General features: G+C 48.0%; 1 protein-coding gene across 6 annotated transcripts in view; it reads left to right on the top strand.

The window, feature by feature from the left end:
* NHSL1 (NHS like 1) overlaps positions 1-12840 on the top strand; it is a 191560-nt gene that overhangs the window by 173736 nt on the left and 4984 nt on the right. For 4 of the 6 annotated variants that reach the window (XM_036415167.2, XM_036415168.2, XM_036415173.2 and 1 more), the window contains exons 5-7: positions 2090-2221; positions 7563-10793; positions 11286-11418. In XM_036415167.2, coding sequence (XP_036271060.1) covers positions 2090-2221; positions 7563-10793; positions 11286-11418 — 3496 coding nt within the window. The remainder of the gene's footprint in view (positions 1-2089; positions 2222-7562; positions 10794-11285; positions 11419-12840) is intronic. The other 2 variants (XM_036415169.2, XM_036415170.2) reach the window with 1 other exon arrangement.

Genomic DNA, 12840 nt, shown 5'->3' with positions numbered 1-12840 from the left:
TCAGCACGTTCTGAATGTTGAAGAGGAAAAAAAATCTTTAAAATAAAATGTATATATGTTTCATAATCTGCCAGGTGGGATAACAACTCTTCCACCTGGAAAATAAGAGTAAGTAAACATACTTAAGCAGTTTTTACAAACTGGCTTTGTATTGATGTTTGAGCCAGCAAAATTTATTTCTAAGTAGTAACCATGACTAACTAATGCCATTTTTTTCAATGAAAGAGAATGATTCAATTCCTCTCAGATATTTTCTGAATATTCAGTATTTACCTAATAACTACTGGTCCCTGCCTTCAAGAAATTTATAGTCCATCGGGGGACAGAGTCCTTGTAGGTAACAGTGTAAGATAGAGATCTTTTTTATATCTCCCCTCCCCCAATATATTTTTATTGATTTCAGAGAGGAAGGAAGAGGGAGTTATAGAAACATCACTGATGAGAGAGAATCATTGATCGGCTGCCTCCTGCACGCCCCCCACTGGGAATCAAGCGGGCATGTACCCTTGACTGGAATCGAACCGGGACCCTTTGGTCTACAGGCCAACACTCTAAACACTGAGCCAAACCAGCTAGGACAAGTTTGACATCTTTAATGGTGATGTCTGTCCTCATGGTTTGTTTCTTAATTTCCTGGGAGCTTGAGTGGTTTATCTTTTGTTTTTATTTAGGAAGCAAAACTAGAGACCAAATACAACTATCTATTAATATTTGAACCATTCTTAATGCCTTGATACAAGGCAATATTTTCCCCTCTGGTGCAGGCAACTAATGGACCATTGAAGGCAAGACTTGCCACTTATAAACACCTTACATGGCTGTTGCACAGAGCGACACATTTGTTACAGCGATGGTGCCTTCTGGTGTTTCAGGATCTTCTCTCAGTGGTTTCTGTTTTCCTCCATTAGGAGCAAAGTGGCAAGAGTTTTCAAGTTGAACTTTGTTCCTTAGTAGGTGAAATGCAGTTTGATCCTTTAGCTCTTTTATCATCTGTTTTGATTAGATAAAATTTTATTTACAACTTATTCCTATTATGATAGAAAGTACCTTGTTCACAAAATGCCCACTTTGAATGGGCCAGTATTGCTAAAAAGAAAGAATGCTTTTATACTTTTCTCACAACAATAGAGTGGAGGGAGTACATAATTTGTGTGTGTATATATATGCATTTTTAAAATCTCTTTTTTGTGGAGATAACCACTTGACAAGATCAGCGCTATAAAACTTTCTTTAATTAAGCTGGCAAGTCATTTAAAGTGGACCAATCAAAAACTGATACTTTATTTTTTTAATGTTTTCCCATTGTGTGTCAATCACACAAGCCCACATTCTCGAGAGAAAGAAGTCCTGTGGATCTGACATTTGGGGGGATTGATTGCAGCATTACCGGAAACGTCTAAATTCAGATCAACTATTATAAGTGACTATGATTAAAGAAGCAGTTCAGCTTTAACAACAAGCAGTGCTACTGGGTCTCATTATGGTAAAAGTCCCTTATCATTATAAGGCTTTTTATGTTTCATCAGAGTATCTCACATCACAGCTACCTTCCATAGCCTGTCCAAATTGTCTGCCTCCTTGACTGGAAGAAAAACTCTTCATCTAAGAGTTCTTGAGTTATCTGTTTCATCACATAGGATGGGACATTGGGATGGTCTCTGGCATTGACCAAATGATTAAGATACATCTATTGCCATCATCACATGCACGCTGATGTGACGAGTGATGCCTGTGATCAGAGGACCTGTGTGAAACACTTCCCAGGTGACTCATGTCTAAAATAATGCAGAATCACTCTTCTGGCATGTTGTGAATGAATTTGCATTTTCCACTCCAGCTCATTTGAAAATGAGATCCAGGTGCTTCCTTTGGAAGGACACACACACAGAGAAATTGGAAAAGAGCCTTATGATGATAATGTGCTTTCCTTCCCTTTTTGCCCTTCAGCATTCATTCATCACCACATGACTGGCTAACATCATTATTAATACCTTCTTATCATTTGACAACAAGCTTCTGGAAGAAAGTGCATGGTGTCAGCTTGCTTAAAAAATAACATTGCTTTGCTTGTTCTACTACTCTACATTAGGGGAGAATTTCGATCGCCAGGCCAGCCTTCGGCGGTCTCTAATTTACACAGACACACTGGTAAGACGACCGAAGAAAGTCAAAAGGAGAAAGACTATTACAGGAATCCCTGACAACATACAGAAGGAGCTAGGTATGGCTCATCAGAACTGTATTCTGTTGCCCCTCATTTGCTGCTCAGCATTCCTATGCTAACCTCATCTGTGGTGCTTATGAAATCGATACATTCTGATAGCCATCTGGTGCCCCAAAGGGCCAGCTTCTTTCCCGAATGAGGCACTGGGTACAAATCTTAACACCCTATGCAGATGATGTATTGAATTTTGGTGACAAGGTAAGACAAGAAGCTTATATGAAAACTGTTCACTGGGATGGTAGAAATTCATAGTTATGTCATCATCTCTGTGCACCTTAAACAGTGGGGAACTGCCACAATGAAATTTACTTTTCATATTTAGATTTTAAAGTTTTCATAAAACTGAAAACTCATTCTAGAACTTAAAGTTACGGATGTGGACTTCATTAGTTATACTGACAGTATCCGTGGCATTGTCATCAAAGAGACAGCAGTGTGGGATCATTAATAACTACTAGTATGATGGAAAATAGTCATTTAGGTTGGATAATGCGTTTCTGTACTTCCAGTGGACCTGTGATAAAAACAGAAAAAAACTAGCTAGTGGGGAGGTTGTTTACTTCATTATTAACGTACCCATTTGTTTCTGCTTACCTGTATATACATACACTATGGATAATCTCTTCATTCTCCTCTTTCTACCTTCACTTCTTCTCTGGTTTTTAGCGGGCCCGTCAGGAACGTCTGAAGAGGCAGCCGGGCAGTCCGGGTCAGCACAGGGACTCTGGGGCCAGGCTGCTTGGCTTTTCACCCTACCTCTGCCACTAATACTCTGGGTGACCTCCGGCTGGTTCCTTCACTTCTCTGAGTACTTTCTCATTCCAGGGAGGGTTGGTTGGATTTAATATAAATTAATATAAGTGAAGCCCTTGGTATCTGGTACTACTCTGAGCATAAGAGCTGCTATTGTAGTGACAATAGGGAACTTGATACTACCTTTCTAGAAGTGTGCCTTTCTCTTCAGCCAACATCTGGACTTATTTCATTATAAATACTTCCTCACCTGATGTTTTTACTTTTACGACTATTAAAGGTTTTACTCTAGAAACTCAGAATTCTTACTACTGAGCTTGCCTCTTGGTTACAATGAATGTATCCTAGCCATAGTGGTATGCCTATTCTAGCACTTTGAGGTAGCATTTCAGCTTCCGGGTGCTGTAGACACTGTTCCTATGTATGTCTACCCAGCACCCTTGCCCATTCTTCTTTTCCTGACGTTTCCTCTTGGACTGCCATTCAGTTCCCAGTATTGGGCTCTGCCTTGCGGACTGCAGCGAGACAAGAGTAGCAGTGCTTTGCTCCTGCACTTATAGCTCCAGTGACCCAGGTGACTCCAGGTGCTCGTCTTATCCCATACCTGGGGGTTAGAACGAAGGCAAGACGACACCCCAGGATTGTGAGGTCTGTCTGTGGTTCACACCCCCTCATGCTGCCCTTTTTTGTTTTGTTTTTTTTTTGTGGCCAGTCCTTCTGTATTATTCTTTCAAACTTTTTTTCTCTTTTAGATGACAGCTAATTAATTTGAGAAATGAGTATGTACATGTATGTTCAGTAGGTGCTTAATGAGTGAATCTCTTACATGACTCAGGTAACATTTGTATTTGAAATGATCTTTAAGAGATGTGTCTTAACCAAAAGGAGCAACTTTAAAGATAGGCCCTTTGTAAGATAACAAGGCTGATGTTTCAAATGTAGGCTGCATTTTAATCGGCTTTCCAACCAAAATGGCTAGGTTTTGGATGGCTTTGTGCAAAGGGTGTAAGAATAGTTTGGCCCAGATAAAATGCACAAGCACATTAAGTATTCAATGTGAACTATCTATATATGCATGTAATAGGAATTCTAGACCTCAGAATTATGAACGTTTATCATTTTTTTTACTGAGCCAACCAGTATGGGCCAATCACTCACTTGCCTCTTTGACCTCACTGGAATGATTTGGCCAGCTTGGGAACTCATATCTTCTGTCGTTGTAATATTTGTTAAATGAATGTTTGAGCCCCTGGAGCTCATGCTTATTTCTCTTTTGCATGTGACATGAAACCACTACTAAGGATGGAGGGAAAAAAAAATAGCTTTCCCCATATCATCAATGTTGTGATTGTTGCCAGATGTGCAACAGTTGATGCCATTGCACAGTCAATGACATGACCTGGATCACAGCTGGAGATCAACTGAGACAGCTATATCTAAGTTAGAACTACAATAGTTAAAAAAAAAAAAATTAGACAATGACTCTCAATTTTTGTTTTTATCCTCACTGGAGGATATTTTTTTCCATTAATTTTTAGAGTGAGAGAGAGGGTGGGAGAGAGAAACATTGATGTGAGAAAGACACATAGGTTGGTTGCCTCCCACACTTGCCCTGATTAAACTTTCAACCCTGGTATGTGCCTCTGCTTGGGAATCGAACCCACAACCCTTTGGTGCATGGCCAGTACTCTAACTACTATGCACACTGGCCAGGGCACAATGACTAGTTTTATAGGTAGACTAGTTGGAAGGAATGGTAGATAGACTAAGGGGAAAATGACATTTGAATACAGTGACATTTAGGGGAAAAACTGAATCATACTTTTTCTTTCTTCATTTTAGGAATTGTCTAGATGTTCTATCCTCTATACACTACCCAGGTTGCCAGGGCTTTGGATTTTTAAAAAATCTAACCAGAGATGTGTCCAGAATTATAATTATAATTATATTATGCTTAATTATATGCAGCTTTTACTTCAAAATCTGTCAATGGTGGACTCTAGAGATTAGCTAATACAACACTTTAAAATCAAGGTTGTGATATTTTCTGTTTACTTCCAAAGTATATTTGATGACTTATTATTTATTACCTTCATTTAAATGAATTGGACAAAATTTTAGTTTTTTTCTTTAATCTTATCATAAACCTACATTGAAGTATATTTGAACACCCTATTGTGAGGTTTCTTTTTTAGACTCAGATAGGGTTAATTTGTTGATGATAATTATATTTGGCTATTTCTGAAATTTATCCCAATATGTATTTCCCAAGCAGAAAAAGCCTGATTTAAAGTAATCTTCTTCTGAATAATGTCTGATAGGTTTATATTAAAAACATCACTAAAGACCTGCCAAAACTTTTTCAGATTTTCAATTATACTTGACATGCAATAATATATTAGTTACAGGTGCTGATAAGACTTTTTAAAAATCCTACGTAAATCTTAAATCAACTAACTCATTTCTGTCTTTGATTACATGTGTTCTCTAAAAATCGAGAATCCCTTACAATATTATATAATAAGTAAAAGAAAATATACGTAATTATTTCTTTACATTATGTTTTTAAATCAGATAAATCCCAGTGATATTTTTAGCAGCATCTAATTGTATATACTTGTTTGTAGTTCTCTTTTTGTAGTCTGGCTTTGTTCTTTCATTCTAACCAATGTAGCATCTGAATCTGTAATATTGTGACACTTTTTGTAGTGTGAAAATATTGGAGGACCTGTTTTTGGAATAGAATTTTGATGGTCCCTCTCTTAAATGGTATATGAGTTTTTCCATTTTTAAAGGTCTTTAGGAAAACAGTGTTATTTTCATAAGAAAATTGTATTTGGGTGAAGAAGTGGCTATATGCTCATTTTCTGAAGCCTAGAAGGGTTTCACGTTCAGAATTATAACCTGAAAGAAGCAGGACATGATGGCCCATAGAGACAGTTAAAAATCTACCATGGACCCCATTCAAAAATTATTACAATTTCGGGGCTGGGCGGGGGGGGGGGGGGTTGGGGGGGAGAGGGGGGCAGGAAGAGATATTAAATCCCATCATTGAGTAGAATAGGTATCTTGAATGTTTGGAATCAAACTGCTACAAACTGATAGTGCCATACAGGTCAGGCTCCCACCTTCCATACTTGTACCAAATGGCAAAACGAAGTGGGTTTTTCTTTTGTTCCTGCCCTCTCGCTTGTTTCTGCTCTTTCATATGCATATGTGTGAGTGTGCGTGCGTGAGTCTGTGTGTATCTTTAGTGAGTGGGTAGTTGGCAGAGGGGAAGGAGAGGGAAATGGATCCTGTTGGGGAGAGATATGAGTACAAAAGTGATTCTCCATCAGCACAGGGAAAGGAAGGGCTTGGTGCTGGGTGCCTGCCTCCGCAGGGCGACATCTCCTTGCGGTTTGCACGGGGAACATTGCTGCCATGTGCTTGCCGGGCGGACAGTAGTGCTGGTGGGTGCCCAGCCAGCCTCACTCGGCAGGCCCCTGCTTCAGCCATTTTCGGGCCTTTGTTGGGAGAGAACAGTGTAGAGAGAACTGTGGTTTTGCTACTGATTTTCAAGACTTAATTTGTCCTAATGATTACTCTGCATGAATTGATTTTTCTTCTCTACATTTTGCCTTCATGATTTTTTTTTTTTTAAAGCTTCTGTTCTTTCCTAGGTACTTGAAATCTAGCTGTTGTCTACATTGAAGGTGTTTTCTCCTCCACTTCCCTCTCTGCTTGGCCTTCCTTGTGCTTTTTTATTTCTTTTTCTTTTTGAAAAGCTCCAAGAAATGAATAACGCTAATTTGAGGAAACGCTCGCTGGATCAGTTCCCGCTGCTTTTTCCCTACCAGAACACAACAGATTGCTGTTGAATTTTGAATGTCACTGACAGTCAGATGATGATGGCTTGAGATGGATAAGAGTAATGTTTGAAACACAGATGGGCCTATCAATAATTTTTTTCTTTTTCTTAGGATTTTCTTCTGCCGTAGAGATTAATGTAATTAACACTGTTTTATACCCATATCCTTCACAAATGGTGTCTCTTTGGAGCCCTGTTGTTGAACTGGTGCATTCATCTGTCTTTGGAAAAGACAGTCCCTGTGTGTCAGAGAGATGCTCTGGGCAGGCGCTCCTGGGTGACTGGCTGCTTGGAAATCTTTGCAAAACCAGAAGGAAGGTTACTTGGAGAGTAAACCTTCCACAGAGCTCTCGGCCTTGATCTCGATGGGGAGTACCTAAGAATTCCTTATGCAGCACCTAATCGATAGGAGGGTTTGAGGTACAAATGAAGTGCATGAAGTTCATAATAAGGGTTTTTATTTTAGGAGCTATTTGGTAACTCTTTAAACTCTCAGGTGCCTAGGGGAGGAAAGAAACGAGATGAGAGAGAGAGAGAGAGAGAGAGAGAGAGAGAGAGAGAGAGAGAGAGAGAGAGAGAGGGAGGGAGGGAGGGAGGGAGGGGGAGGGAGAGTGTGTGTGTGTGTGTGTGTGTGTGATTTTTAAGTACAGCAGGGCCAGAAGGAGATGAGGGTTCGGGTGATGAGCTTACGAGACTGAGTTTTAGGTAACAGGCCTCCTTCTGCTTTATCTCCAGCCTCCGGCAGCGGCCAGGATGGTACCGGCGGCCCCTCGGCCTATGCCCCTGACCACTGCTCCACGCTGGGGAGGCACGGCGGCTGCCGGCCCGCGGGGCCGCGCTCGGAGACCCGGGACTCCAGCTGCCAGACGGAGGAGGTGAAGGTCGTGCCGCCTTCCATGCGGAGAATCCGGGCCCAGAAGGGGCTGGGCATCGCCGCCCAGATGAGCCACCTGTCGGGCTCCTCGGGGAACATGTCTGTGCTGAGCGACTCTGCGGGCGTCGTGTTCCCCTCGCGCCTCTACACGGACGCGGGTTTCCACAGTCTGCCCCGCTCCGCGGCCAGGGCCAGCCTGCAGGGCCCCGCACAAGACCTGGACGGCGCGTTGGAAAACTTAGGGCAGTTAGGAGGCGCCTCGAGGTCTGGGACGCTCTGCAGGCCCAAGTCCCAGGAGCTGAGGCGCTTGGAGGGTGAAAACAGGGCAGGCCCCGCATGCGTGGTGTCCCCCCACGGGACCTACAGCACCAGCGTCATCCCCAACGCCACCCTCTCCTCCTCCTCGGAGGTCATTGCCATTCAGACCGCTCAGGGCTTGGGGCAGCCGGACGGCAAGAGGACCCGCTCCGCGCCCCACGCGAAGGGGAAGTCCAGAGACCCCCTGCTGTCCAGGCACGCCGGCGAAGGCGATCGCCGGTCCCCCGGGGGTCCCTGGAGCGAGGGTCCCGCCTCCATCCTCTCGCAGGCCTTCGACCCCCACCCCCCCAGGGCCGCCGCCCTCCTGGCCCTCTGCGACTCAGCGGGCTCCCTCCGCACCCCTGCGAACCAGGAGAACGGGTCCCACGCCATGGCCTACGCCTGTCGGAGGAACCCGCACTTCCCACCCCACCCCCAGGATGCGGACGTCAAGAGCGAGCCCGGTTACCCCGGAGGCAGGGAGCCCTCGGACTGCAGCAGCGCCTCCGGGAGCGGGCGGGCGTCCCCCCTGAAGCCTCCGCCGGCGACCCCTGGCTGCTCCACTCCCGGGAGTAACCTGAGCAGCTGCAGCTTGGACCAGGCGTCCCACAGAGAGGGCGCCAGGTCCCTGTACACCGAGGACCACGACGGCTACTATGCATCTCTGCACCCGGATGCTGGGCATGGGCCTGGCCATCCGTGCAGCAACAGCGGCAGCAGCAGCAGCAGCAACGGCTTCGGGCACCCCCGGCACAGCGTGATCAACGTTTTCGACGGCAGGGCTCCGAAGAACCCAGGGGACAGGGCCCATTCTCGAAACATCTCCTTGAAGAAGGCCAAGAAGCCGCCTCTGCCCCCGTCCCGCACGGACTCCCTGCGCAGGGTCCCCAAGAAGAACAGCAACGCCCCGGCGGCGGCGGCGGAGGCGGCCAACGGGCAGGTGCTCAACGAGAGCCTGATCGCCTCCCTCCAGCACTCGCTGCAGCTGAGCCTGCGGGCCCAGGGCGGCCTGTCGCCCTCGCAGAGCCCCTGCAGCGACCTGGAGGAGCCGTGGCTGCCGCGCTCCCGCAGCCAGAGCACCGTGAGCGGGGGCAGCAGCCTGGCCTCGGCCGCCACCGCGCCCCACGGCGGCGGCTGCGCGCCCGGCGGGCTCACCCCGACCCAGAGCGACACGAGCAGCGTCAAGTCCGAGTACACGGACCCCTGGGGCTACTACATCGACTACACGGGCCTGCAGGACGACCCTGCCAACCCCGGCGGCGGCGGTGGTGCAGCTGGCGGTGGGGCGCCAGCGGGGAACGGGCCGGGGCCTCACGTCCAAGAGGGGTGCAGGGCCGGGGCCCCCCACCTGCCCGGAGGCTCCGTCAAACCGAAGGTCACGTCCCCCGAGAAGCCCCACCGGGTCACCTCTCCGTCCAGCGGCTACTCCAGCCAGTCCAACACGCCCACCGCGCTCACGCCCGTGCCCGTGTTTCTGAAGCCCCTGTCGCCCGCCAACGGGAAGGGGAAGCCCAAGCCCAAGGTCCCGGAGAGGAAGTCCTCCCTGGTGTCTTCGGTCTCCATCTCCTCGTCGTCCACGTCCCTCTCCTCCAACACGTCCACGGAGGGCGGCGGCACGGTGAGGAGGCTGGACTCGGCCCCGGCCGCCCTCCTGGCCGGCCCCTCTCTCCCCTCGCCTTTGTCTCCGTGTGCTGCGGACAAGTCTCCTTTCCTCCCTCCTCCCCCGCCCTTAGCTGATTCCCCCGAGGGCCCCCCTCTGCCTCGGTCTCCCCTGTTCCCCCCTCCGCCCCCAGAGGTTCTCTCTCCCTTTGGTTCTCCTCCTGATTCCTGCTTTCCTCCTCCCCCCACCGCCCGGAGCCCGCTTCTGGACGCGCCTGCCCCGCTGCTGCCCCCTCCACCCTCTTTGCCCTCCTCCGTCCCTCCTCCTGCCCCACCACTCGACCCCAAGCTGATGAAAGAGGCCAAGCAGTCCTCCTTCAAAAAGTCTAGCCAGCCAGTGTCCCCCCAGGAGGCCTCCAGACCGCCGGGGAGCAAGGAGGACGGTGGCAGGCCGCCCCTGCCCCTGATCACCACCGAGGCCCTGCAGACGGTGCAGCTGAGGCCGGTGAGAAAGGGCCCGGGAGCCCCCGGAGCACCGCTATCCGAACAAGCATCTCAGGAAAGACGAACCCCGCCTGTGCCCCAGTATCATCTGAAGCCATCTGCCTTCCTGAAATCCCGAAATAGCATAAATGAAATGGAGAGTGAAAGCCAGCCTGCCTCCGTGACAAGCTCGCTTCCGACTCCTGCCAAGAGCGTGAGTCAGGGTCACCAGGACGGTGCAGCCGAGCGTGGCCGCCCGAGCCGCAGCCCGGGCAGTGCCGCGGAGGCAGAGGCCGGGCCGGGCCCCGCCGCCGCCCCGCTCCAGAGGGCCCCCGGCCCTTCTCCCAGCAAAAAGCCGCCTCCCCCCATCTCCAAGAAGCCCAAACTGTTCCTGGTGGTGCCGCCTCCGCAGAGAGATCTCACCGTGGAGCCAGCGGAGAACGTGCGTGGAGCGGTGCCCAGCCCCACGAGGGGAGAGGCCAGCGAGAGCGGTGCAGCCCAGGCTGGTTCTGATGAGACCGACTCCTCCGGCAGCCCGGTGCTTGAGGGAGGAGCTGCAGGATCCACGTCCCCCGGCAGAAGGGAAGCCGATGTGCCCATGGTGCAGCCCAGCGCCTCGCCAGCCCCGGAGCAGGAGGAGCCAGGCGCCGAGAACAGCGCAGACCACGGGGGCCACGCAGAGGAGAGCTGCCTGGCTCTGCAGGACCCAGGGCGTGAGTCTGGTTTTCTCTCTTGTTTCCTCTCCCACCATGTGCAGCCGAGGCAGATAGGGCTGGGGCGGGTGCACATTAGAGCCAGCAGTCTGAGTTTAGCTTGGCATCTTGTGAAATTTTAAAAAAATCTAGGTCTAAGGGTAGAGCTTACAGAAGGACAGAGAGAGAGGAGTGGAGGGGTGGGATGAGTGGGGGTGGGAGTGGGGTCTGCAGCAGGCTGAGTATTAAATAGCTCTCCCTTCCGGAGAGCCACAAAGTCATGTTACAACACAATTTAAGGGCTTCCTTCTGAGTTCCAGACTTGAGCACAAAAGAAAGAGCTTTGGCTAGCATGCTCCCTATCCTTATAAAATATCAAACTACAGACCCCATGGCGCGTCCCTGCGGTTCTCACGTTGTCAGGAATGACAGGGACGCGTACTGGGAGCTTGGCTCGGGACTGAAATTCAAGTCGTTTGTGAATCTTGTGTTTGCTTGCTTGCCTCTCCACAGCCCGGGTGCCGGAGACCGAGGCAGCCGGCTCTTCCCCAGAGGTCTTTGACTTCCTTAAGGAGGAAGGGAGCGATGAGGTGATGACCCCCAGCAGACCCCGGACCACCGAAGACCTCTTCGCGGCCATTCACAGGTACCCCGACCTCCTCACATTGCCTTCTCCTTTTTGAGTCCCCCTCTTCCAAAGGGTTCCTCGATTTGTATTTCTTTCTTAGGGTTTCTTCTGTCTCCCAGTTAGGTCTCCTTAACTGGATTGTTGACTTGTTTTCGTGTGTCTCTATGTTTTTGTTTCTGTGTTGCTGTGTTCCACTAATTTTTATGATGACACGGGGGTGGGGGGTGGGGGGGGGGTCAGAGGCTCAGGGTGATGCCTCTGCTCAGCTCTGCTCTTGCTGGCCAGGAACACAGCGTGTCAGTCATCTGACAGGGTGTTTAAGAGTGGGATGAGAGCAGCCCTGGTCCAGTCCCGGGGAGGAAGGCTTGTTCTGTGGACGTAAGATGCACAGTCTAGCGCTCTAGGACAGGAATTTTCCTAATGGCACAGCATTGTTGTTGTTTATGTCACAGAAAAACCAGGATTTTATAGTGCAATTCCTTTGGCTGCTTACACGTTTCAGTTAAAGAGTACATCTTTTTTTAAGCAGGAGCAAAAGGAATTAAATCTACTTGTTTTACGATATGCTGCTAGGGCCACCTACTGGCATCAGAGATTATGGGTTTGAAAACATAAAGAACAACTGTTTTTTAAAAGAACTGCCTGTACTATTTATACTTTTTACATGTGGTCAACTTGAGTGAATAGGACTTAACACTAAAGTTTTATTTGTTGCCTATTTTTTTTTTGGTTGTAAACCGCCAAGTACTCTCACAACATTGTAAAACTATAAAGATTATATATGTGCAAGTACTTTCTGTATTAAACCGTTGCTTCTTCCTAGACTTCTTCACCACAGTATTTTCAGTTCATTCGTACACATGCCCTTATGCTTCCAAAGTCTTGTATTGCCCTGAATCAAGTCTCTTTTTTTCCCCTCCAGAAACAGAAAATCCTGATTGTGTGCCTAACCTTGTATAGGACCATTTTCCCAATTCTTGGAATAGGACAAAAATGATTGCATATGATGAAAAGCATAGTGCTGTCTCTACCTGAAATGCCTCATGCAACACATAAACACCTAATTTGGGAGAGGAAAAAAAAAACAAGCTGGCGAATTAAGGTGTTGGTGAAGAATTATATTTTTTACCTCCTGGCCCTAATGATGGTATAATGTCCCAAATGATGCCACAGACTGTTCCTTTAACATTGGCTGGCTGTTCTCTTTGATATCATTAGGAATAAAAAGGTAGCTAGTTTACCAAATTATTTCTTGAACCAGGGAAACAACCAATGATGCAATCTTTGAAATCAACTTTAATGGCATGTGTAGCGGCTTACACAGATGTTTCTAAGTCTTACCATGCGAGATACAGATGAAGCACTCAATTAATATTTTCTGAATTAAATGAAACCAATTGGTATTTAACTGTCTGGAAGTTGTTCCAGGACTCCACAGCT

The sequence above is a fragment of the Pipistrellus kuhlii genome, unplaced genomic scaffold (genome assembly GCF_014108245.1).
Source record: "Pipistrellus kuhlii isolate mPipKuh1 unplaced genomic scaffold, mPipKuh1.p scaffold_m20_p_5, whole genome shotgun sequence".
Classification (NCBI taxonomy): Eukaryota; Metazoa; Chordata; class Mammalia; order Chiroptera; family Vespertilionidae; genus Pipistrellus; species Pipistrellus kuhlii.
The sequence above is the reverse complement of the archived record's forward strand: the minus strand, read 5'-3'. Positions and strand labels throughout refer to the sequence as shown.